The sequence below is a fragment of the Macaca thibetana genome, chromosome 15, assembly GCF_024542745.1.
Source record: "Macaca thibetana thibetana isolate TM-01 chromosome 15, ASM2454274v1, whole genome shotgun sequence".
Lineage (NCBI taxonomy): Eukaryota > Metazoa > Chordata > Mammalia > Primates > Cercopithecidae > Macaca > Macaca thibetana.
The window spans coordinates 10,415,426-10,440,550 of record NC_065592.1 but is presented as its reverse complement, the minus strand read 5'-3'; the positions used below and the strand labels follow the sequence as shown (position 1 = coordinate 10,440,550).

General features: G+C 55.5%; 4 protein-coding genes and 1 pseudogene across 10 annotated transcripts in view; 2 read left to right on the top strand and 3 right to left on the bottom strand.

Moving 5' to 3' along the window:
* DNM1 (dynamin 1) overlaps positions 1–25,125 on the top strand; it is a 158,627-nt gene that overhangs the window by 17,574 nt on the left and 115,928 nt on the right.
* Positions 1–25,125, bottom strand: part of DPM2 (dolichyl-phosphate mannosyltransferase subunit 2, regulatory) — a 285,267-nt gene that overhangs the window by 186,895 nt on the left and 73,247 nt on the right. The window contains exon 1 of one of the 5 annotated variants that reach the window (XM_050760482.1): positions 10,123–10,132. The exons of the other annotated variants lie outside the window; for them this stretch is intronic. The gene's annotated coding sequence lies outside the window, so the exon portion shown is untranslated. Of the gene's footprint in view, positions 1–10,122; positions 10,133–25,125 lie in introns of those variants that run through there. 5 annotated transcript variants of the gene reach the window in all.
* Positions 1–25,125, top strand: part of BBLN (bublin coiled coil protein) — a 287,657-nt gene that overhangs the window by 243,094 nt on the left and 19,438 nt on the right. The window lies entirely within an intron of this gene.
* The window catches only part of PTGES2 (prostaglandin E synthase 2), a 110,769-nt gene continuing 86,136 nt past the window's right edge, over positions 493–25,125 (bottom strand). The window contains exons 2-8 of one of the 2 annotated variants that reach the window (XM_050760171.1): positions 7,750–8,037; positions 5,286–5,483; positions 4,557–4,615; positions 3,765–3,914; positions 2,696–2,896; positions 2,125–2,242; positions 493–1,072 (exon numbers count right to left, since the gene is read on the bottom strand). In XM_050760171.1, the coding sequence (XP_050616128.1) occupies positions 944–1,072; positions 2,125–2,242; positions 2,696–2,896; positions 3,765–3,914; positions 4,557–4,615; positions 5,286–5,483; positions 7,750–8,028 (1,134 nt within the window). In that variant the 5' untranslated portion in view covers positions 8,029–8,037 and the 3' untranslated portion in view covers positions 493–943. Of the gene's footprint in view, positions 1,073–2,124; positions 2,243–2,695; positions 2,897–3,764; positions 3,915–4,556; positions 4,616–5,285; positions 5,484–7,749; positions 8,038–8,363; positions 8,781–25,125 lie in introns of those variants that run through there. The other variant, XM_050760172.1, reaches the window with a different exon arrangement.
* LOC126938157 (uncharacterized) lies at positions 12,776–12,829 on the bottom strand (annotated as a pseudogene).

The following is a 25,125-nucleotide window of genomic DNA, read 5'->3' as shown; positions in this document are numbered from 1 at the left end:
GGGTCCCACCCGCAACCCACATTCACCCTGGAAGGCAGAGTCTCTATTCCCATAAAGGCTGGCCCAGCCTGGCGCTGAAGCCCGGGGCAGCCATCTGAGAGGGCTTGGTCCTGTCTGTAGAGCAGGGGTCTGAACAGCCCGGTGCCCTGGGCCGGGTGCCCCTGCTCTGTGCACTGGACCTGCTCCTATCACTGAACTCCCCCACAAGGCAGGGACAGACGAAGAAACTGAGGCTTGAAGAGGGACCCCACCGCAGAGTCCCACCATGGGTAGGCAGGCCCGGACCTGCACGCTGGCTGCTGGGCTCCATGGCCCGGCTGTGTGCCCTGAGTGGTATCCTGGGGACCATGGCATACAAAGTCTGCGGAGCCATACCATGCCTGCCACCTGGGAAGCACCAGGCCGGTGGTTAGTTACCACCAGGGCTGGCATAGCCCAAGCCTGATGCCTCCCTTGACCGCCAGCCCCACGCAGCACTCAGTCACGCACAGCTCCACGAGATGCCTGCCGCGACAGGCGCCACAAACCTTTCCTTTATTGCAAACATGTCCCCATCCCGGGAGGCTTGGGAAGAGTGGGAACTAGGGGAACCCAGGGATGGGATTCCACCGAGAACGAACCGTCCTGCTGTCCTGTCGATGACCCCCCACCCACAGGATGTAGCCACGGGACAGCCACTGAGGCTCTGGGAGAGGGGCGGCAGAGCAGGGAGGCAGGGACACGGAGGGGTCGCCCCAGGGCAGGCGCAGGGGTGGAACTCGTCCCTAGCATCCCTGGGCCCCAGCAGGTGCCCTGTGTTAGGAGCAAGAGGGCTGGTGGGGGTGGGTAGACAAGGGGCAGAATGATGCTGCCCCCGCCAGCATCGCCAGGCACTGGCCCAGGGACCCCAGGCCCTGGCAGCTGGCGTCTTCCGCTGCCTTTCCCCTGTTCTGGGCGGGGACATTCAGTGCGCTGGGGAGGCCTCGGTGATGGCCCTCTCCACCCGCAGGTACCAGGGCTGGATATGCGTGTGCTGCATCAGGTCATCGAAGGCATCCAACCCCTCCATCACGCGCAGCACGCCATACACTGCCTGGGGCGTGAAACAGAAAGGCTGGTTTGACAGGCATCCAGACCTCCTTCACTCCCTGCCAGCTGTGTGCCCAGCTCCCATCCCCTCCCCGCTTGGAGCTCGTGACCTACTCAAGGGCCAACAGCACAGGTGAGGGTTTGAACAAAGCGTGTGGGATGGCTGCAGGTCTCGCCTGCTTCACGCCTGTACCCCCTTTTCTGGGCCACAGATCCCCACCAGCAAGTTTCCTTGGGATAAATGCCCTCCCCCCTTCTCAGGTCCTGGGACTGGGGAGAAGAGACCCCACCACCCAGTTTCAAGACCCAGGTCACCCAGGGGCAGGACAGTTTTAAAAATGAGCAGTGGGCCAGGCATGGTGGCTCACGCCTGCAGTCCCAGCACTTTGGGAGGTCGAAGTGGGTGGATCACCTGAGGTCGGAGTTCGAGACCAGCCTGGGCAACATATTGAAACCCTGTCTCTACTAAAAATGCAAAAATTAGCCAGGCATGGTGGCACAGGCCTGTAATCCCAGCTACTCGGGAGGCTGAGGCAGGAGAATTGCTTGAACCTGGGAGGTGGAGGTTGCAGTGAGCTGAGATTGCACCACTGCACTCCATCCTGGGTGACAGCATAAGACTTGGTCTCAAAAACAAAAAAAAAAGGAAAAAGGGCAGCGAAGCCAGGCCAGTGAGATGCCATCTCACTGGGTTTTGCTGGGAGAAGCCTGGAGCACCGGACGCAGCCCGCCTGGGGCCGAAGCGCACTCCAGGGAGGGCCGTGTTGACGGCGACAGGTAGAGCCCGGGCCCTGTTACCACCACCCGGGCCTCTGGATCCAGCAGGGCCTGAAGCCAGCCCGTTCCCTGAACTTGTCAGTTATGTGAACCAAGGCGGTTCCTGGTCATCGGTTTCTCTCCTGGAGCCACTTCGAGGCGAGTTTCTGTCTGTGATGGCAAAGAGAGGCAGGCTCCTCTGGCACGATGCACGCACTGCCCGGGCTTTCCCTTACAAACCTCCCCCACTCTGAGGACAGAACCCTTGGTCCAGGCACCACCTGCCACCACCACACTCACCAAATCAGCGAGATTCGGCTTCTGGCCCCCCATGAAGGGCCGGTCCTTGCCCACAGCAGCCACCCACTTGTCGGCAGCCTCGTAGAGGTCCTCGCGCACGTTGTCCTGGAGGCGGTGCCTGGGCGGGGAAGGGAAAAGCCCCTCAGGAGAGCCCCCACTCCCAGCCCAGCAGGGGAGAGGGGTCTCCTCTGGGGAGCAGGGGGGAGGCGTGGAAGCCAGGGCAACACCCCAGGTGACAGCATCACATCTGCAGATGCCTCAGGGAGCATCTGTCCCAGATGGGGAGGCTGTGGCAAGGGCAAGAGACCAGGCCAGGGAGAAAGCCACAGAGAAGGTGCCAGTCAGGCCCCAGGCTTCTGGCTTCAAGGCCGGCCCTGCTGCCCCCAGGGAGGTGAGCAGGAGCTCTGGGTCCAAGTCCCAGCTTGGCCAATGGACCCGTAATCCATAACGCTTTCCCACCTGCCCAGGCCTCAGCCTCCCGCTGGTCTCCTGAGGGGTGTGATGGGATCACCACTGCTCGTGGCACCAGAGGCTCAGGGACAGCAGGCCCCGGATGTGCACACACACTTGCCTGCTCTTGAGTCGCTTGCTGATGAGGTACATGGCCGCTGCACCCATGTACTTGGCCACGGCTCCCTCCACGGCTCCGAACTTGCCCTCGCGGACAATGTAGTCAAAGGATGCCAGAGCCTCGGTGGGTGTGCGGTACACATTGGGGGAGATCAGGTGGACCAGCCAGTCGTCTGCCCACTGCCGCCACTTCATCTCCTCCCTGCGGGCACGGGAGGGACTTCCTAAGCCAGGACCTGGGCTGTGTTGGGAGCAGGCTGCGTTCTCTAGAACATACCCACTGCACAGGTGGGAAGCTGAAGCCTGAGCAGGAAGGTCTTTTTTTTTTTTGAGACGGAGTCTGGCTCTGTCGCCCAGGCTGGAGTGCAGTGGCCGGATCTCAGCTCACTGCAAGCTCCGCCTCCCGGGTTCCCGCCATTCTCCTGCCTCAGCCTCCGGAGTAGCTGGGACTACAGGCGCCGCCACCACACCTGGCTAGTTTTTTGTATTTTTAGTAGAGATGGGGTTTCACCCTGTTAGCCAGGATGGTCTCGATCTCCTGACCTCGTGATCTGCCTGCCTCGGCCTCCCAAAGTGCTGGGATTACAGGCTTGAGCCACCGCGCCTGGCTTTTTTTTTTTTTTTTTTTTTTTGAGACAAAGTCTTGCTCTGTCGCCCAGGCTGGAGTGCAATGGCACGATCTCAGCTCACTGCATCCTCCGCCTCCTGGGTTCAAGTGATTCTCCTGCCTCAGCCTCCCTAGTAGCTGGGATTACAGGTGTGCACCTCCACACCTAGCTAATTTTTGTATTTTTAGTAGAGATGGGGTTTTGCCATGTTGGCCAGGCTGGTCTCGAACTCCTGACCTCAGGTGATCTGCCCGCCTCGGCCTCCCAACATGCTGGGATTACAGGAGTGAGCCAGCACGCGCAGCCACAGAAAGGTCTCTGCTGAAATCCGGCATGGCCCGGCCCCAGCCCCGCTGGTCTCCCACGCTGCTCCCTGCTCACGCCATCTTGCTCAGCTTGGTCCTACTCTACAGAAGACCCCTGAGGTCACCACCTTCCCCCGCCAGCCCCAGCCCCACTCACGTCCTGGCCTCCTTCCCGCTGTACACTTGCTGGGCCTCCTTCTCGTTTAGCATGAGCCAGTATTTATTGCCGAACTCGGTCACCTCCTTGCCCTGGTCATTCACAGCCTTCATGGCTGGGTAGTAGGTGATGATCTCTTCCAGGGGCTGCCTTCGGAGAGAGCCACAGTCTCACCCCAACTCCTTCCCCGTCCCGTCCCCTGTGGCCGACCCACCCAGCTGCCCTAGCCCCAGAGTGGAGCCAGGACCGATAAACAAAGGCTCTCCGCACTCCTGCAGTAAGAGGGATGTGGAGGAGATGCCAGGGCTACCTCCCCAAGAGAGAGAGCTGCGGAGAGGACAAAGTGGAGGGCTTGGAGGAAGACGGCCACGGGCTGCTCTGAAAATCTTTTTTTTTTTTGAGACGGAGTCTTGCTCTGTCACCCAGGCTGCAGTGCAGTGGCACGATCCTGGCTCACTGCAACCTCTGCCTCCCGGGTTCCAGTGATTCTCCTGCCTCAGCCTCCTGAGTAGCTGGGACTACAGGCACTCGCCACTATGCCTGGCTCATTTTTGTATTTTTAGTAGAGATGGGGTTTTGCCATGTTGGCCAGGCTGGTCTCGAACTCCTGACCTCAAGTGATCTGTCCGTGTTGGCCTCCCGAAGCGCTGAGATTACAGGTGTGAGCCACTGCGTACTCTGGAAATCTAAGCAGCAGCTCCACCTGCTCCCACAAGAGAACTCGGGCGAGGCCTCCCCAGAGGAAGAAGCCACCAAAAGCAATGGCCGCCTGGTCTCCGAGGGGCTCCTTACCCCGACACCAAGTAGGTCTTGAGGGCGCTGATGATGACAGAGGAGTCATTCAGTTGTTGCTGGAAGAGAAAACGGTGGTTTAATCAGAGATTACAACCCAGCCACTGGGAGTCCCCGGGGGCTCCTTACCACCACCACCTGAGGACATTGTTTATCCATTCCTGAGGACATGCCCAGAGTCCTCCCCACCCTGCCCTCAGGGCACCCATCCTAATGGGGAGGAAGGTGTGGGAAAGCCGTGGGGTCTAAGCCCCAGCCCACTCACCCATCTGGCCTCCCAGGTAGAGGGGCAGGGTGGGTTCTGGAAGCTACATACTAGACCCCAAGCACTGTGTCAGGCATTTCATATCTGCTGTGCCTGCAAGCCAGAATATGGCTCCTTGTTGATTCATGAAGCAAGCAAGCCCAGAGAGGATAAGTGACTTGCCCCAAGTCACACAACTAGTGAGTGGGTGAATCACACCTCAAACCCAGATCGCTCATTTCAGAATCTACGTTGTTCAGCTGTGGTGTTCTGCCTCTCTGAGACCCAAAGGTGTTTGGTTTTGGTAGGGAAGGAAAGAGCCTACATTTACTGAGCATCTACTGTATGCAGCTACTTCCCCCATAGTCCTTAGAGGCACAAAGATCCCAAGTTCCTTCCCAAGCTGCAGCGCCGGGCCAGGCGAGCGGGTGCTCCAGGACGATCCAGGATAGGAGGAAGGATGCATGGGGTTTCCTGGGGCTCACCGAGCTTTCTCCTTCCTGGGCCACCAGGATGGGCACCTTTCTGTACGAGGAGAACTTGATCTCAGCCCTGAGCACGGGGTTCACCTCCACCACCTGGTAGGGCAGGGCGTGGAAGTCGAGGAAGGCTCGGACCTTGCTGCAGAAGGGACACGTCTTGTACTGGTACAGGGTCAGCTGCAGGCGGCTGGACAGGGAGAGCTGTGGGCAGCAGATGGAAGGGGCTTCTAGACCCGGCACCCCCAGGTACAGACCCTGCTCCCAAGCAAGCATGTTTTCCAGAGGTGTCTTCTGAGACAACGCTAGAACATCGGGAAGAGGAACTAGGGATGGGAGGGAGTGGTAGGGGGAAGGGAGGCACCGGACGGCAGCCCTGGTTTAAGCCCCCGGCCGGCACGGTCCCCAGGCAGGAGTCCCACCCTTTGCTGTGAGGTTGTGTAGGAGGAATCTTCCAGTCTCTGTCCCATACTGGACAGACCTCTCTTTTCTCGCTCCAGTCCCAAGGGGACACCAGACAGCCCCAGGGTATACAGCCTGCTCCCACAGACACAGAACAACTGTTTCAACTTGGCTTTGCCCACTCCCACTCCTCTAACCCCAGGGACCTCTGGGGGCCAGAGCTGGCTACCACCCAGGCTGGTGTTTACCAGTGGGGTCTACCTCCAATCTCGTTCTTGTTTTTTTCTCTGGAGACAGAGTCTCACTCTGCCATGCAGGCTGGAGTGCAGTAGCTTGATCACAGCTCACTGCAGCCTTGAACTCCTGGGTTCATGCAATCCTCCAGCCTCAGTCTATCTCAAATCTCTGAAGGGGAGGGTGGTATCTGGGCTGTGGCCAGGAAAGCCCCCAGGGGAGCCTGCTGCACCTTCATGCCGGAAAGCCACAATCATACACCACCTCCCTGTGTTCAGAGGGGAAGCTGGACCGTGGAGACAGGAAGGGAGACACGGGGTACTCCATGCCCCTTTCACCTACCTCTGTTCCCTCTGGTCCAGCAAAAAAGCATCTGTGGGAGGGTGGTGGGGGGTCAAGCAGAGAAGAGTTGGAAGGTGTGGGGTAGGTATAAAGTGTGGCAAGGCAGCTGGGCCACCACTTGGTGGGGGGGCACCTTCCTGCCTCTTTCTGTTTCAGCCTAGAATCTAAGTCATCAGTTCCATAAAAGTGCCACCACTACTACTACTAAATAAATACACAGCCTTAGGATTTGGGGGCAGTGGGGAGAGAGGATGACGAACGTTTAGAAAGTGAAAAAGGCGCCGGGCGCGGTGGCTCAAGCCTGTAATCCCAGCACTTTGGGAGGCCGAGACGGGCGGATCACGACGTCAGGAGATCGAGACCATCCTGGCTAACACGGTGAAACCCCGTCTCTACTAAAAAAATCCAAAAAAACTAGCCGGGCGTGGTGGCGGGCGCCTGTAGTCCCAGATACTCGGGAGGCTGAGGCAGGAGAATGGCGTGAACCCGGGAGGCGGAGCTTGCAGTGAGCTGAGATCCAGCCACTGCACTCCAGCCTGGGCGACAGAGCGAGGCTCTGTCTCAAACAAAAAAAAAAAAGTGAAAAAGGCTTTCCCTTTCCTGTGATCTCCCATCTCTTAGTCAAAAAAGTCTCCTTAAAACACAGTAGAGGCCGGGCTCCGTGGCTCACACCGTAATCCCAGCACTTTGGGAGCCCGAGGTGGGTGGCTCATTTGAGATCAGGAATTCGAGACCAGCTTGGCCAACATGATGAGACCCCGTCTCTACTAAAAACACAAAAATTAGCCGGGCGTGGTGGCAGGTGCCTGTAATCCCAGCTACTGGGGAGGCTGAGGCAGGAGAATCGCTTGAACCCAAGAGGCGGAGGTTGCGGTGAACCGAGATAGTGCCATTGCACTCCAGCGAGGGCAACAGAGCACTCCGTCTCCAAAAAAAAAAAAAAAAAAAAAGTCTTCTTAAAACATGGTAGAGGCTGGGGCGCAGTGGCTCACACCTGTAATCCCAGCACTTTCAGAGGCCAAGGTGGGCGGATCGCTTGAGACCGACCAGCCTGGGCAACATGGTGAAACCCTGTCTCTACAAAAAATACAAAAATTAGCAGGGCGCAGTGGGGTGAGCCTATAGTCCCAGCTACTCCGGAGGCTGAGGCAGGAGGATCCCTTGAACCCGGGAGGCAGAGGCTGCAGCGAGTCGCAATCGCACCACTGCACTCCAGCCTGGGCGATATTGAGAGACCCTGTCTCAAAATAAATAAACAAACAAAAAAACACGGTAGAAGAACGATTTTATGAGAACTCGAACAATTCCAGGTAGTAGGCATCAGGAGTGCCCCTATTTTACAGAAGAGAACACTGAGGGTTCGGAGACTTCAGACCAAGTCACTCGCCCAAGGTCACAAGCAGGCAGAGGCAACTCCTGACCCCACGGGTTCCCAGGAGTCCCGAGTTCGGCGCTGATCAGCATCCCCATCCCCGGCCGGACCAGGCCTTACCTGCACGGCTGAGCGCTCCGCGTGGAGGTCCTGGGCGCGCAGGTGCCACCGCGCAGTGTGGTACAGCCCCAGGGCTCCCCCCAGGGCCAGCGCCGCTGCCCCTAGCAGCCGCGGGCTCCCCTTACGAGCGGCAGCCACGGGGCCCTGGCCGCCTGCCGCCCCCGCGAAGCCAGCACGGCTCTGCGTGGGGAACAGCGGCTGGGGGCGGCCGCCCAGCCTCCAGGCCAAGGCGCACCCGCCAGTCCACAGCGCCCGCACCACCCGCGTAGCCGGGGCCATGTTCGCTCTGCCGGCGCCGCGGGCGGGCGCGCGAAACCAAGACGCCGAGGCGCCCGCGCTGCTTAAAGGGCCAGGACTCGGGCGCCCTGCGGGTTGCCCGGGGTGACGGCGACGCTAAGGGGACCCTCAGCGCTCTCGGGACTGGGCGTGTGCCCGGCGCCCAGGTTCGAAACACCCGCCAGAGCCGCAGAGGCACGCTCGGGAACGTTTGCAGACCGCTCTATGCTTCCGCCTCCAAAGGTTCCGGGGTGGTGACAGGCCGACTGCCGAGAGGCCACCGCCTGCTCGCCCCGCTTGACCGCCTAAGGGGCGGCGTGGTAGTCTGTAATACGTGCCTGGCCACTTCTCCTGCAAGCGCCCATTCGAAACAAATCGAGCCCTTCGAGACGACAGGGGTTGCGGCTTCCAGCTACCGAAGACCCCAGAAACGACACGGCCCAAGTTGCGCGGTGATGCTGCGGTTCTCTCTGCCCTCCCGCCTCATTGTCCGCTTCCTACTGTGACCCGAACCATAAAATTTTCCTGAGCCCGAGGGGGCCTCGAAAACCACGTGTTTCTGATTTCGCCCACGCGGAGCGGCCGGCCCGCAGACCCCGAGGTTTCCAAGGACAGGATGGCAAAGTGGGGTGCCAGGCTGCCTGGTCCCTCTGCTGGTGTTCGCCCGCGCTAGTTGACGCCCGAAGCCTCCACCGCATAGGCGTCTCCGCGGACAGCCCCGGGATGGCCCCGCCCGGGGCCCGGGAGAGGGGCGGGACTCGTGAAGTGGGCGGGGCCCTGGGCGGGACTCGCAGAGCGGGGCGGGGGGCCGGGAGCGGGGCGGGGGAGGAGCTCCGAGTCCCCGGCCTGCTGCTCTGCAGTGTCCCACTCTTCTCGCCCCGCTTTCGCCCCGCATCTTCCATCTTCCTCCCAGTCCTTGCGGCGACCGAGCCCGCAGTGTCAGTCCCCAGCGGGGACTTGAGTATGCCGGTGAAGACGAGAGCGGAAGGCGAGGGCCACGGCTTCGGGAAAGCGGGTAACCCGAGGAGGCTGCTGGAGCGACCTTTGCTTTTCTGGGGGTGCCTTCCCGGGAAGGGGAATCGGGATGTCGGCTTGGAAGGGACTTTGGAGCCCACCTCGACCCGCCCCGAGTGAGTCTGGAGTTGTAGGTGCTGTCTGGAATGCAGGGCGAGCACCCGCGAGCGGGTCACCAGTCCCATGAGAGCTGCGGGTCCCCAGCCCCGTTTTACAGATGGGGAAACTGAGGCAGCTGCAGGGACATTCGCCCATATGGGTTTTGCTCCAGCCACTTCCATCAGCCACTTTACAGACCAGGAGTTCAAGGCCTGCTCGAGCTTAGAGTGTTTAGAAGTGGTTGAGGGTGAGCCCCCATATTCTGTGCCCTACTCTATCCCTTATCAGTGCCTTCTCCCAGCGCCACTCTCACGCTCCTGCTTGCTAGACGGAATCCAGCTTCATCCTTCTCCTGCTTACATTAGTTGCTCCTGATCTTCCACACTCTTGATTTTCCGGATTCTAACTCCATCAAAATGTACATGATGTGTTCAGGCTCAGGGAAGACCGAGGCACTTGACGGGGGCGGGACCGAGTTTGGCCTGCTGGGCTTAGCAGCAGGAGGGGCTGGCCTGGGGTGGGGAGAGCGAGGCTCTGCTAGGTCAGCATCCCCAGCCACCTGGCTTTGCCGGTGTGGCCTCGCAGCCTCACCAAATGTGAGCAGCTTACAGAGCAACCTGTTGCACGTGCTTAAGCTGCGGAGGTGACACAGGGCATGGTGGCTTACGCCTGTAATCCCAGCATTTTGGGAGGATCGCTTGAGGACAGAAGTTTGAGACCGCCCTAGGCAAGAGACCCTGCCTCTACAAAAAATAGAAAAATTAGCTGGGTGTGGTAGCAAATGTCTGTGGTCCCAGCTACTGGGAGGCTGAGGCGGGAGGACGGCTTGACTGTAGGAGTTGAAGACTGCAGTGAACCTGTGATCATAACACTGTACTCCAGCCTGGGCCACAAAGCAAGACCCTGTCTCACAAAAATAAGTCCAGGGGTGGGGTTTGGTGAGAGAACCATCAGCTTCCTTCTTACCTTCTCCAGTCTCAGTTTCCCCACCTATAAAATAGGAATAATGATTCCTATCAGGATTAAATGGAAAGATGAGTGGGGAGAGGCTGGAAACTAGTGAAGCTGGTGCCTGGGAGGGCCTACCTGGGGGCTGCTCCACCCCAGCACGAGAGGATTCATCTCTTGCCAAATATAGAAAGGAAATTCAGTGACCAACCCCTCAGCCAAAATATTTAACAAAGTTCTCTTTTTTTTTTGAGACAGAGTCTCACTCTGTCGCCCAGGCTGGAGTGCAGCAGTGCAATCAGCTCACTGCAACCTCCGCCTCCCAGGTTCAAGTGATTCTCCTGTATCAGCCTCCCGAGTAGCTGGGACTACAGGCGTGCACCACCACAGCCAGCTAATTTTTGTATTTTTAGTAAAGACAGGGTTTCACCATGTTGGCCAGGCTGGTCTCAAACTCCTGACTTCAAATGACCTGCCTGCCTTGGCCTCCCAAAATGCTGGGATTGCAGGCATGAGCCACCGTGCCCAGCCCAAGTTCTTTTTCTTTTGTCTTGGCCATGACACTGCTTGGCTTGCTGTCCAGTGTTCCTTCTGCTTTACTGCCCTTGGTCCCTGCACTGCCTCTTCCTTGATTCCCTCCACCAGAGACCTCCAGTCTGTGGGCAGCACTGAGCACAGCCCTGCTGAATGCCCAGGGGAACCTCAGGGCTGAGCAGCCAGCTGTGGCAGAGCTAGATGGAGCTCTAGGCCCAAGTCTGAGCAAATCTCAGAGGCTCGTATGGGAGTGGGGGCACCGAGCCAGCCTGGACTGTGAGGCCCCTGTTCCTACCAGTCTCAGCCCCAGCCTGTCTCTGGTCAGTCCCAATCCCATCTTCTATCCCAGCCTTGCGGCGTCTCACCCCTTCCCTCTGCCTCTGCCTCCCTGTGCTTGTGGTCTCCTCCCTGACCTTGCCCTGATCCTAGTCCAGCCCTTCCTCATCTGAGGGCTGAGCAGGTGGGCACAGTCTTCTTCCCCTCCAGCCTGGTGGACGGGCAAAGTGTCCCATCCTAGGCGTGGCTGTTGCTGTGGTTTGAATGTATGTGTTCATATGTAGGAACTCAAGACTCAGCATAGTCGTATTAACAGATGAGGCTTTTAGGAGGCGATTAAGTCATGAGGGCTCTGCCCTCCTGAATGGGATTAGTGTCTTACGAAAGGGCTTAAAAGAACTAGCTAGGTCCTTTTTGCCCTTCCATCTCTTCTGCCATGTGAGGACACCTAGACAGCACCATCTGTGAGAAACAGGCGCGTACCAGACCTCGAACCCGCTGGTGACTAGATCTTGGACTTCCCATCCTCCAGAGCTGTGAGCAATAGATTTCTTTTCCTTTCATTTCCTTTTCTTTCTTTTTTTTTTTTTTTTTTTTTTTTTTTTTTGAGACGGAGTCTCGCTCTGTCACCCAGGCTGGAGTGCAGTGGCCGGATCTCAGCTCACTGCAAGCTCCGCCTCCCGGGTTCACGCCATTCTCCTGCCTCAGCCTCCCAAGTAGCTGGGACTACAGGCGCCTGCCACCTCGCCCGGCTAAGTTTTTTTTGTATTTTTAGTAGAGAGGGGGTTTCACTGTGTTAGCCAGGATGGTCTCGATCTCCTGACCTTGTGATCCGCCCGTCTCGGCCTCCCAAAGTGCTGGGATTACAGGCTTGAGCCACCGCGCCCGGCCTCTTTCTTTTTTTAATGTTTATTTTTATTTGAAACGAAGTCTTACTTCTTCGCCCAGGATGGAGTACAGTAGTGCAATCTCAATCTCAGCTCGCTGTAACCTCGGCCTCTGGGTACAAGCAATTCTTCTACCTCAGACTCCCCAGTAGCTGGGATTACAGGGACGCACCACCACACCTGGCTCATTTTTTTTTTTTTTTTTTTTTTCTGCGACAGAGTCTCTCTCTGTCACCCAGACTGGAGTGCAGTGGTGTGATCTCGGCTTACTGCAACATCTGCCTCCTGGGTTCAAGCAAATCTCTGCCTCAGCCTCCTGAGTAGCTGGGATTACAGGTGCCTGCCACCACGCCAGGCTGGGTTTTTTGTATTTTTAGTAGAGACAGGGTTTCGCCATCTTGGCCAGGCTGGTCTTGAACTCCTGACCTCGTGATCCACCCTCCTCGGCCTCCCAAAGCGCTGGGAATACAGGTGTGAGCCATGTGCCCGGCCATGCCTGGCTCATTTTTGTATTTTTTTTTTTTTTTTTTTTTTTGAGGCGGAGTCTTCACTCTGTCGCCCAGGCTGGAGTGCAGTGGCACCATCTCGGCTCACTGCAAGCTCCGCCTCCCGGGTTCGCGCCATTCTCCTGCCTCAGCCTCCCCAGTAGCTGGGACTACAGGCGCCCGCCACCGCGCCCGGCTAATTTTTTTGTATTTTAGTAGAGACGGGGTTTCACCGTGTTAGCCAGGATGGTCTCGATCTCCTGACCTCGTGATCCGCCCGCCTCAGCCTCCCAAAGTGCAGGGATTACAGGCGTGAGCCACCGCGCCCGGCCATTTTTGTATTTTTTGGTAGAGACAGGGTTTCACCATTTCAGCCAAGCTGGTCTCGAACTCCTGACCTCAAGTGATCCGCCCACCTTGGCCTCCCAAAGTGTTGGGATTACAGGTATGAGGCATCGTGCCCAGCCCTTTTCTTTTTTCTTTTCTTTTCTTTCTTTTCTTTCTTTTTGGGGTTAAAACTGGAAAACCTGCTGGACAAATTCTAAAAGAGCTGTAACACTTCTATTATTTTATAAATTACCCAGCCTGTGATATTTGTTATGGCAACGGGAACACACTAAGGCAACCATACTCTTCCCTGGCCAGGTGGCCAGGACCCAGGGGTCTCACACACAGGAGAGAAGGGAACCTCCATCCAGGCAGAACCCGGATCCTGCCAGCCTACAAGCCCCATTCCGGGCCATAACTTCTGTGACCTGCACTTGGTGTCTGAACCAGTGGCCAGTCTCATGGACATGTGCCCCTCTGCAGCTGTGTGACCTTAGTGTCCCTGGGTTTCCTTCAGCCTCTCTGGACACACTTCCCTATCTCCCTTGCCCTTGCCTCTTCTGCAGCCTGCCTCTTTTTTTTTTTTTTTTTTTTTGAGACGGAGTCTCGCTTTGTCGCCCAGGCTGGAGTGCAGTGGCCGGATCTCAGCTCACTGCAAGCTCCGCCTCCCGGGTTCACGCCATTCTCCTGCCTCAGCCTCCTGAGTAGCTGGGACTACAGGCGCCCGCCACCTCACCCAGCTAGTTTTTTGTATTTTTTAGTAGAAACGGGGTTTCACCGTGTTAGCCAGGATGGTCTCGATCTCCTGACCTCATGATCCGCCCGTTTTGGCCTCCCAAAGTGCTGGGATTACAGGCGTGAGCCACCGCGCCCAGCCTGCAGCCTGCCTCTTAAGAATTAGGTTCCAAGCCGGGCATCGTGGCTCACGCCTATAATCCCAGCACTTTGGGAGGCTAAAGCGGGCGAATCACCTGAGGTCAGGAGTTCGAGACCAGCCTGGCCAACATGGTGAAACCCATCTCTACTAAAAATACAAAAATTAGCTGGGCATGGTGGCACGCACCTGTAATCCCAGCTACTTGGGAGGCTGAGGCAGGAGAATCGCTTGAACCCGGGAGGCAGATGTTGCAGTGAGCCAAGATCGTGCCACTGCACTCCAGCCTGGGTGACAGAGACTTTATCTCAAAAAAAAAAAAAAAAAAAAAGGATTTTCAGGGCCAGATGCAGTGGCTCATGCCTGTAATCCTAGCACTTTGGGAGGCTGAGGTGGGAGAATTGCTTGAGCCCAGGAGGTCAAGGCTGCAGTGAGCTAAGATCATGCCACTGTACTCCAGTCTGGGCAACAGAGTGAGACTCAGTCTCTTAAAAAAAAAAAAAAAGAAAAGAAAAAGCCGGGCACGGTGGCTTACGCCTGTAATCCCAGCACTTTTGGAGGCCGAGGTGGGCGAATCACCTGAGGTCGAGAGTTCGAGACCAGCCTGACCAACATGGAGAAACCCTATCTCTACTAAAAATACAAAATTAGTCAGGTGTGGTGGTGCATGCCTGTAATCTTAGCTACTCGGGAGGCTGAGACAGGTCACTTGAACCCGGGAGGCAGAGGTTGCAGTGAGCCGAGATCGCACCATTGCACTCCAGCCCAGACAACAAGAGCAAAACTCTGTCTCAAAAAAAAAAAAAAAAAAAAGTTAAGTCCTGTCCCCTCTGGGCATGGTACACATACCTTTGGTCACCTCTTCCCTCCCCTGGTTTCTGTCACACATGTGTCGTGAAGGTTCGAGCCCGTGGCTTTAGCTCAGCCCTATCCAGACTTCAGGGCTGGGTTTACACCTGCCTCTGGGATAACTAGCTGGCATGCCTCCCAGGGACCCCCACCGCGGAGACACAGCCACCCAACCTGCCATCTTTCTCACCTGCCCTGCCTGGGCAGCCAGTGGGGAACCCAGGAGTCCTGCCAGCCTCTGCCCACTCCACAAGTCCCCGGCCCCGCTCTACCACTTCTGCTGACCTGATAATTACCCATCTCTCACACTCGAGGTCTCTCCCTGAGTGTCCTACCGCCCCTCGTCACATCCAGAACCTACTGAAGGGATGAATTGTGAAATTACTATGCTGAGTGAAAGAAACCAGGCAATAACGAGTATTTACTATATAGTCCCATATAGAGAGGTGATGCGGACTCATCTACGGTGACAGGAAATGGGTTATGGGCTGCAAAGAGCAGTGGAGAACTGGAGGGAAGGATTATCAAGGGAGGGAGGACTCTGGGCGGTGAGGGATATGCTCACCATCTGGATTGTGGTGGTGGTTTTGTGGGCATTTATGTATGTTACCACTTACCAAATTGCTCAAAAACCACAATGGGCTGGGCGTAGTGGCTCATGCCTGTAATCCCAGCACCTTGGGAGACCGAGGAAGGCGGATTACCTGACATCAGGAATTCGAGACCCACCTGGCCAACATGGTGAAACCCCTTCTCTACTAAAAATACAAAAATTAGCCAGGCATGGTGGCAGGCGCCTGTAATCTTAGCTACTTGGGAGGCTGAGGCACGAGAATTGCTTGAACCCAGGAGGCAGAGGTTGCAGGGAGCCGAGATCTTGCCACTGCACTCCAGCCTGGCGACAGAGTGAGATTCCATCCCCTCCAAGTCCCCCCGCCAAAAAAAAACACACAGTGAAAGGAGTATGTCAGAAGGTCTCAGGAACTCCCAGTGACCAAAGCTGAAACAACTTGAGCAACAAAATAAGGTGGGATTGGATTATAACCCAAGGTATAAAATAAACATCCACAAGTCGGCCAGAAGACAAAATTACAAAACATTTCTTTTCTTTTCTTTTTGTTTTTTGAGACAGGGTCTCGTTCTGTCACCCAGACTGCAGTGCAGTGGCCCAATCATGGCTCAATGCGGCCTCACCCTCTCGGGCTTAAGCAATCCTCCCACCTCAGCCTCCCAAGTAGTTGGAACTACAGATGCCCGCCACCACCCCTGGCTAATTTTTTATTTTTTGTGTGTGGAGATACAGTCTCACTGTATTACCCAGGCTGGTCTTGAACTCCTGAGCTCAAGCAGTCTTGCCTTGGCCTCCCAAAGTGCCGGGATTACATGTGGGAGCCAAAGTTAAAGATCATTTTTTTTTTTTTCTTTTTTTTTTTTTTGAGACTGAGTCTAGTTGTGTCACCCAGGCTGGAGTGCAGTGGCCGGATCTCAGCTCACTGCAAGCTCCGCCTCCTGGGTTCACGCCATTCTCCTGCCTCAGCCTCTGGAGTAGCTGGGACTACAGGCGCCCGCCACCTCACCCGGCTAGTTTTTTGTATTTTTTAGTAGAGACGGGATTTCACCGTGTTAGCCAGGATGGTCTCGATCTCCTGACCTCGTGATCCGCCCGTCTCGGCCTCCCAAAGTGCTAGGATTAGAGGCTTGAGCCACTGCGCCCGGCCAGTTAAAGATCTTAATTGGATTCTACTTGCTACTCTAAAATCAGATGATATCTCATTCTATAAAATAGAATGAGTGTTCCCGTGAGCTGGGCAGAAATTTTATAGACAGAAAAGGGCTGAAGAAAGAAGGGTCAGAGAACAAAGAGCAGATTGATAATTTCAAATTACTTTCCTTGTAAAGGTTAAATAAAGCAAAAAGGACTTCCTTATCATACTGGCTAAAACTGGCTTGTGCAGGGATCTGGCTTTTATCTGATCTGTCACTCTCCTGATTTCTGGAAGGGAGGGTCAGATAAACAACTTAGTTTTGGCTGGTGACCTGGAGCTGCAGCATCAGGGACTCCATTTTGGATTGGTCTATTGGTCCTGGTGCAGGAGCTCAGTCCAAACCAATGGGCTCCTGTACGTTTTATCGAACAAGTCTGCACTTATATAGCTAAGTGATTGAATAAGTAAGTGGGGGACAAAAGACAAATCTGTGCAGAGGAATTCCAAATAATCTCGGGACCAAGTGTGGTGGCTCAGGCCACTGCACTCTAACCTGGGCGACAGAGCAAGGCTCTGTCTCAAAAAAAAAAAAAAAGACAAAAAATTAGCTAGGCATGGTGGTGCACGCCTGTAGTCCCAGCTACTCTGGAGGCTGAGGCAGGAGAATCACTTGAACCTGGGAGGTGGAGGTTGCCGTGAGCCGAGATTGCAACACTGCACTCCAGCCTGGGACACAGAGCAAAACTACATCTCAAATAAATAGATAGACTGGGCGCTGTGGCTCACGCCTGTAATCCCAACACTTTGGTAGGCTGAGGCAGGTGGATCATGAGATCAAGAGATCGAGACCATCCTGGCCAATATGATGAAACCCCGTCTCTACTAAAAATACAAAAATTGGCCTGGCGCGGTGACTCACACCTGTAATCCCAGCACTTTGGGAAGCCAAGGTGGGCAGATCACCTGAGGTCAGAAGTTCCGAACCAGCCTGGCCAACGTGGTGAAACCCCATCTCTACTAAAAATACAAAAATTAGCCGGGCGTGGAGGCGGGCGCCTGTAATCCTGGCTACTCAGGAGGCTGAGGCAGGAGAATTACTTGAACCCAGGAGGCGGAGGTTGCAGTGAGCCGAGATCACGCCACTGCTGTCCAGCCTGGGCAACAGGGCAAGACTCTGTCTCAAAAAAATTAAGGCCGGGCGCGGTGGCTCAAGCCTGTAATCCCAGCACTTTGGGAGGCCGAGACGGGCAGATCACAAGGTCAGGAGATCGAGACCATCCTGGCTAACCCGGTGAAACCCCGTCTCTACTAAAAAATACAAAAAACTAGCCGGGCGAGGTGGCGGGCGCCTGTAGTCCCAGCTACTCGGGAGGCTGAGGCAGGAGAATGGCGTGAACCCGGGAGGCGGAGCTTGCAGTGAGCTGAGATCCGGCCACTGCACTCCAGCCTGGGCGGCAGAGCGAGACTCTGTCTCAAAACAAAACAAAACAAAACAAAACAAAACAAAAAAAAAAATTAAAAAGAGAGTAAGTAAATAAAAAATCAAAGAAGAATTTCAAATAATTTCTGTAGGTACTCAGCCCTGCAAGGAGGTGGAGCAAAACTCCCTACTTCTTAGGTGTGGGCTGTGTATAGGGACGTCCTTCAAAGAGTAGAGTATGGTAAGGGGGAGAAGAGTGACTGTCTGGTGGAGAAACCTGACCAATGCCCCTCAGTCAGGTGATCAAGGCCAACATCCGTGGTGATGTCATGATGATGTCAGTACCCTTGAATAGGATGTGATGCAAAAATGGCATTTATTTTTAATTTTTTATTTTTCGAGACAGAGTCTCGCTCTGTTGCCCTCCCAGGCTGGGATGCAGTGGCATGATCTTGGCTCACTGCAACCTCTGCCTCCTGGTTCAAGCAATTATCTTCCCTCGGCCTCCTGAGTAGCTGGGATCACAGGCACATGCCACCATGCCTGGCTAATTTTTGTATTTTTAGTAGAGATGGGGTTGCATCATGTTGGCCAGGCTGGTCTCGAACTCCTGACCTCAGGTGATTCACCCACCTCTACCTCCCAAAGTGCTGGGATTACAGGCGTAATGCACTGCACCCAGCCTGGCAATTTATTTTTTATTTATTTATTTATTTATTTTTGAGACGGAGTCTCACGCTGTTGCCCAGGCTGGAGTGCAGTGGCGCGATCTCGGCTCACTGCAAGCTCCGCCTCCCGGGTTCCCGCCATTCTCCTGCCTTAGCCTCCTGAGTAGCTGGGACTACAGGCGCCCGCCACCGCGCCCGTCTAATTTTTTGTATTTTTAGTAGAGACGGGGTTTCACTGTGGTCTCGATCTCCTGACCTTGTGATCCACCCGCCTCGGCCTCCCAAAGTGCTGGGATTACAGGCTTGAGCCACCGCGCCCGGCCGGCAATTTATTTTTTTATTTGTATTGCCCAGGATGGAGTACAGTGGCGAGATCATGGCTCACTGCAGCCTCTACCTCTGGGGTTCAAGTGATTCTCCTGCCTCAGCCTCCCGAGTAGCTGGGACTACAGGTGCATACCACTACGTCCAGCTAATTTTTTTTTTTTTTTTTTTTTTTTTTTTGTAGAGATGGGATTTTGCCATGTTTCTCAGGCTGGTCTCAAACTCCTGGCTTCAAGCAATACTCCTGCCTTGGCCTCCCAAAGTGCTGGGATTGCAGATATGAGTCACGGCACTCAGCCTAGTGTTGTCTTTATGGGAAGATTTGTTAACATCTGATTCAATTTCTGTTAACGGTCAGAGGATAACTCATGTTTTTTTTCTTCTTGAATCTCTTTTGTAATTTATAATTTTCTGGGAAATTTTCCATTTCCTTATAGCATTCTCTCGTTATCTTTTAATATCTCTAGAACTCTATAGTTCTGTTCATTTTTTATTTCTATGGTTGTTTATTTGTGCCTTATATCTTTTTGTCATGAGAAATTTTTCCAAATTTCTATTCAATTAGTCTTTTCTAAGAGTCAAGTTTTGTCTTTGATATTCCCATAAAATAGGAAAATCTTTCTCTCTTCTTGATTTCTTCTCCTGATTGTTTTCTTTCTTTCCTTCTTTTTTTTTTTTTTTTTTTTTTTTGAGACAGAGTCTCGCTCTGTCGCCCAGGCTGGAGTACAGTGGCGCGATCTCGGCTCACTGCAAGCTCTGCCTCCCGGGTTCACGCCATTGTCCTGCCTCAGCCTCCTGAGTAGCTGGGACTACAAGCGCCTGCCACCACGCCCGGCTAATTTTTTGTATTTTTAGTACAGACAGGGTTTCACTGTGTTAGCCAGGATGGTCTCGATCTCCTGACCTTGTGATCCGCCCGCCTCAGCCTCCCAAAGTGCTGGGATTACAGGCGTGAGCCACCGCGCCCGGCCTCTTCCCTTCTTTTAAAACATATTTTATTTTATTATTATTTGAGACAGGGTCTTGCTGTGTCACCCAGGCTGCAGTGCAGTGGCATGATCTTGGCTCACAGCAACCTCTGCTTCCTGGGTTCAAGCAATTCTCTTGCCTCAGCCTCCTGGGTAGCTAGGATTACAGGTGCGCACCACGACGCCTGGCCAATTTTTGTATTTTTAGTAGAGATGGGGTTTCACCATGTTAGCCTCGCTGGTCTTGGAACTCCTGACCTAGGTGATCCGCCTGCCTTGGCCTCCCAGAGTGTTGGGATTACAGGTGTGAGCCACCGTGCCCGGCCTGAGTCTGTTTCTTACTGGATCCTGTTGTCTGGTAGACGGAGGTCTTCAAAGTTTCCAGACTCCTGTTCAGCCAGGATTGCTTTCGAATGGATCTTCCCCAAGGTTCGCTCAGGCCACAGAAAGACCAGACACCCCTGCCGGCCCTTGGGGAGTGGTAGACCTTGGGCAGCCTCCTCTCCACTGACCAGCAAGAGCAGATCCAGCCCATCCCTTGCCTTTAGACTTTTCTTGGCGGTAGTCGGACCCCAGTCCACAAGCTCCAAGGCTGGCAATCAGCTCCTCTTCTGTGGTTCTCTGAAATGGCCCTCCTTGGGCAGGAGGCAGAGAATTGGTTCCTTCCTAGTGCCTGCTCCTAGTGAGGATAATTAGTTAGAAGGAGAGAGACTCTGGTCAGGAAGGAACCACCTTTGAGGCCTTTGCATAGGAGGCAAGGCCCTCTGGGTGGCTTGTAACACTCACAGCACATTTAATAGGGGGGACACACTGGTGTGCACTTTGGTGCCTGTACGTACCCTGAGCTACACAGGAAGGGGATGAGGCAGGGTGGGGGGAGGCAGTAAGAGGAGGACACAGGCTGGGTGCAGTGGCTCATGCCTATAGTCCCAGCACTTTGGGAGGTGGAGGCAAGAGGATCACTTGAGGTCAGGGATTGGAGACCAGCCTGGCCAAAATGGTGCAACACCTGTCTCTTCCAAAAACACAAAAATTAGCCAGGCGTGGTGGAACGCACCTGTAATCCCAGCTACTCAGGAAGGCTGAGGCACGAGAATTGCTTGAACCTGGGCGGAAGTTGCAGTGAGCTGAGATCACGCCATTGCACTCCAGCCTGGGTGACACAGATAGACTCAGTCTCAAAAAAAAAAAAAAAAAAAGGAAGAGAGACACTGGGAGAAGGGCCAGGCTCCCACCCCGAGCCCCAGCACCTGCCTGGGACACAGCTGAGCCCTGAAGCTCCTCAGCCCTGGGCTGGGGGCTCTCTGAGCAGCCCAGCTGCAGCTCTCTACACAGGTGAGGCTGCCCACGACCTGGGTCCCCTCCTGAGAGGGGTCCAAGTCCCTTTGTGAAGTGGTCTGGAGTACAGGTGGCCCAGGACAAGAGGAACCCAGGGTGTGGGGAGAAGGGGTCTGTGGGGTCAAGGGGACTATGCTGGCTGGAAAATGGCCCCCGAAAATATATCCATGTAAATGAATAATGTAAATATAACTTTATGTAGAAAAAAAATTTCAGAGGCTGGACGTGGTGGCTCATACCTGTAATCCCAGCACTTTGGGAAGCTGAGGTGGGCGGATCACTTAAGGCCAGGAGTTCGAGACCAGCCTGGCCAACATGGTGAAAGTGCATCTCTACTAAAAATACAAAAAAAAAATTTTTTTTTTTGAGACGGAGTCTCGCACTCTCACCCAGGCTGGAGTGCAGTGGTGCGAGCTCAGCTTACTGCAAGCTCCACCCCCCGGGTTCACACCATTCTCCTGCCTCAGCCTCCCGAGTAGCTGGGACTACAGGCGCCCGCCACCACACCTGGCTAATTTTTTTTTTTTTTTTTTTTTTTTGGTATTTTTAGTAGAGACGGGGTTTCACCATGTTAGCTAGGATGGTCTCGATCTCCTGACCTCGTGATCCACCGGCCCCGGCCTCCCAAAGTGCTGGGATTACAGGCTTGAGCCACTGCGCCCAGCCAAAAAAAATACAAAAATTAGCCAAGCATGGTGGCACACACCTGTAGTCCCAGCTGCTTGGGAGGCTGAGTTGGGAGAATTGCTTGAACCGGGAAGCAGAGGTTGCAGTGAGGCGAGATCGCGCCATTGAGGCCTGGCTGACAGTGAGACAATGTCTCAAAAAAAAAAAAAAAAAAGTATTTGCAAATGTGATTAAGGATCTTATTCTTTATTTTTATTTTTTAATTTTCATAATGGTTAATACCCTAATGCCTGTTCTTTTCTTGGTGCACATTTGTTGCAGTACCTACTGCCTGATTTTTAAGGTGAATGAATGAAATACGTTAATTACTCAAAGGCAAATGACACTTAAGCTCTTTTTTGTTGGTGGTGGTGGTGTGACCCAGATGTTTTTCCTTTCCTGAAGAGCAACAATGTTCTTATTCCTTTTCTTTTCTTTTTCTTTTTTTTTTTTTTTTTTGAGACAGGGTCTCACTGTGTCGCTCAGGCTGGAGTGCAGTGGTATAACAGCTCACTGCAAGTTTGTGGTAATTTGCTGTAGTAATTTGATGATTTGGGAACTTCTTGGCTTCTCTAGATTGCAGAAGATGCTAACAATAGGAAATTCACTGTTAAGAAAGCGAACTCTTGAGAAAAAGCCAGGGGTGTGGCCTGTGGATGTGGGGAAGAGGTGGCCAAGCCGGGGGCCCCAGAGGTTTGGGAAGGAAGGGACCTGAATCAAGGGAACCCAGCAGTGTGGGAGGAGGTAGCTGAGGACAGGGGACCCAAGCGTGTCAGGAGGAGGTGGGACCCAGCGGTGTGGGGAGGTGGCCCAGGACAGGGGGACCTCGGATTGTAGGCAGAACCTGGAGAACCACAAGACACTTCAGTTGGGGCAGACCCAGGCTGAGCTCCCAGGGAGGGGCACTTGGGACTGCGGTGACCTGGGAGAGGCCAGTGCCCACCCAAGGCCTGAGAGAGTCTGGGCCCAGGGAGGGGCACCCAGACCTGTGCCCTGCAGCCTTGGGCCTGCCCATCATGGCAACGCAGAGGGCTCCCCTCCTGACAGGTGATTCTGAGTCATGGGAGTGGACAGGAAGTGGTCCTCCCTCCGGATCAAGATCTGGGCCACCAAGCTTTGTACCCAGAAACTCACACTTCCCCCCTCGACCTCTGACCTGGGCCCTCTGAGAATCGGGCTGAGAAGGACAGTGGCCAGGTGAAGACCAAGGTCTCTGGGTGTTCTCGGGCGTCTCCTGCTACTCTGCCGCTGGCACTGCCCTCCCTGCCCCTCACCCCACTCTGCGCTGGTCCAAGTTGGCCCCTCCTTTTGAAGGTGAACATGTTCTCCCTTTGGAGCCAGACCTGGTCCTCACTGCCTGTCACAGCCTTGTTCATGTCCCCCTCCCCCAGAGGGGGAGCCCCAGCCACAGAACCCACCCCCTCAGCTGAAAAAAACACATGTTGCCAAGGAGAAGTTGGGGCCCGGTCTGCGATCTCCCTCCACCACTGGGATGAGGGGAGGGCATGAGAGGCTGCAGCCTGTTCCATCCTCAGCCCCCGCAGGGCACCAGAGGGGCCCCAGGCAGGAGGCTGTGCATTGTTCTGGAACCAGGGATGTGTTCAAGGACATTTGGTCTCACTTGACCCTTCCGGAACCTACTCCCCTGCCCCCTGAGCTGGGCACGCTCCTGGCCTGTCCTGGGCTCTCGGGAGAACCAGCTTTCGGGAGAGCCAGACTGGTCCTCTCACCCAGCCACCTCTGATGGTGCCAGTGGAGGCCCAGCCAAGGACCTGGAGAGCAGGGAGGGCGCGAGCATGTGGGGTAGCGCAGGGGTGGCCGCAGTGAAAACGCCCTTTTCCTGGGGTGCTGGGGGCTGCAGTCCAGGCAGGAGGGGTGCAGAGCTGAGAGGAGCATTGGTCTTGAGCAGCGCCAGGGCCATGTGGGACAGAGGCCTATGACAGAAGGACTGCGGCCCAGCTCCACAGGAGCCTGGCATCCACCCACCACTGCCTGCCGCTGCCTGTGTCCACCCTATACCCTGCTCAGAGCCTTGACGTCCACTTCGCTGCCACCTATGATCACTGTGGGCCCTCTCGCCCGCATGGGAGTCCAGGCTGCGGAGTAAGAGGCAGAGCACCCATCTAAGCGGCATGCCTGGGCCAGGCACCTAGGGATGGAACCAGCAAGGGCCCTGGGCCCAGACCTCAGGCAGCAGGGCCTGCTTCCCTTTGTCTGGCGGACCCCAGGGGTTCACCATAGGGAGGAATCCAGTGGGTGTACTTGGGGGAGGGTTGGGAGGGGTTTTCCACAGGCAGGCAGGATCCCTGGCAGGTAGAAGGGGCAGGAGGGCCTCAAGGCCCCTTGGCGAGCCTTGGCCAAGATGGGGGTTGGAAAACTGTTTCTGGAAACAAGAGACACAGCCCAAGGCCCTGGCAGGGCAAACGCCTCACACTAAACAGCTCCTCCCATTCCTGGGTGTTTGAGAGTCGGGTGCCCAGCCTGGACCTGCGGTGACCAAGGAGGGCCGATCTGCAGACACCAAGACTTCCTGCATCTGTGACTGGGCCTCCTGGGGGCATCTGCAGACACCAAGACTTCCTGCATCTGTGACTGGGCCTCCTGGGGGCATCTGCAGACACCAAGACTTCCTGCATCTGTGACTGGGCCTCCTGGGGGCATCTTGACTGTAGACTCCTTCCAGGTGTGGTCCCTGGCTCCTAGAAGCCTACCCAGTCACCTTCCGCCCAGCCTTCAAACACGTCAGAGGGTTAACCATTCATGGCCACGCTGAACACTGCTCACAAGATCCGGAAACAAGAACAGGGGGTCAGACTGGATTCCTGAGATGGAAGAACCGCCAGGAAGCGTCTTGCTGCCTTCATGCGTGGATGAGACCCGGGCCTCTCCACGGGAGGACAGGCTGCTGCAGCCTCCAGGGAGCACCCGCGCTTGGGCATGGAGAGTGGGGAGAGCTGCCTGCTAGAGACGGCAGAGGGGGTCGGGAGCGGCCGGAGTGCTTCCGGCCTCTGGCCACCGAAAACCCAGGCAGGGACCTGTCTTTAAGCTCCTGCTGTTGCTAAGCCGACCTGCACAGCAGGACTTGGGAGCCCAGCCCAGGTCCTCTCAGGAGGGGCTTGGCCCCAAAGCTTCTGCGTGGCTCGTTGAGGGCTCACTAGAGACACCTGCAGCTCCTTGAGAGAAAGCAGGACCAGTCCAGCGGCCACGGTGGAAACCACAGGAGGGGCCGAGGGGAGGCGGGTGGGTGCCTGGCATGCCATGCACGGTACCACACGTGTCATGGAGACTGTCCCAAGAGCCCCGGGGCCCAGGGACTCCCCCAAGCACTGAGCAGTGTGAACCCTTGTGTACCCTCCTTGGCCAGGGCCCAATGAATGGGGCCCAGTGAGAAGGGGGTGGGTGAGGAATGGGGCCCCAGTGTCCTGTCGACCCTGGAGCCCTTGGAGTCAGTTAAGTCTGAATGGGAGGTCTACACCACGGTCCTTACCCAACCTTCCTAGTGCTGAGTCCTGAAGCTTGTGTGGTGGGTGTGTGTAGAGCTGACCTCCCTGCAGCCCTGCTGGACTCTGAAGAGGGCCAAGGCCAGTGGGTAGGAGACAGGCCTGGAGCTGGTGCAGAGAGGAATGAGCCCTGCATGGGTTTGATCAAGAAACTCAGCCTCGCGTAGGGACACTCTGGGGCCCGGTGCTGTCCGTGCATGACCTGACAGAAGCCCAG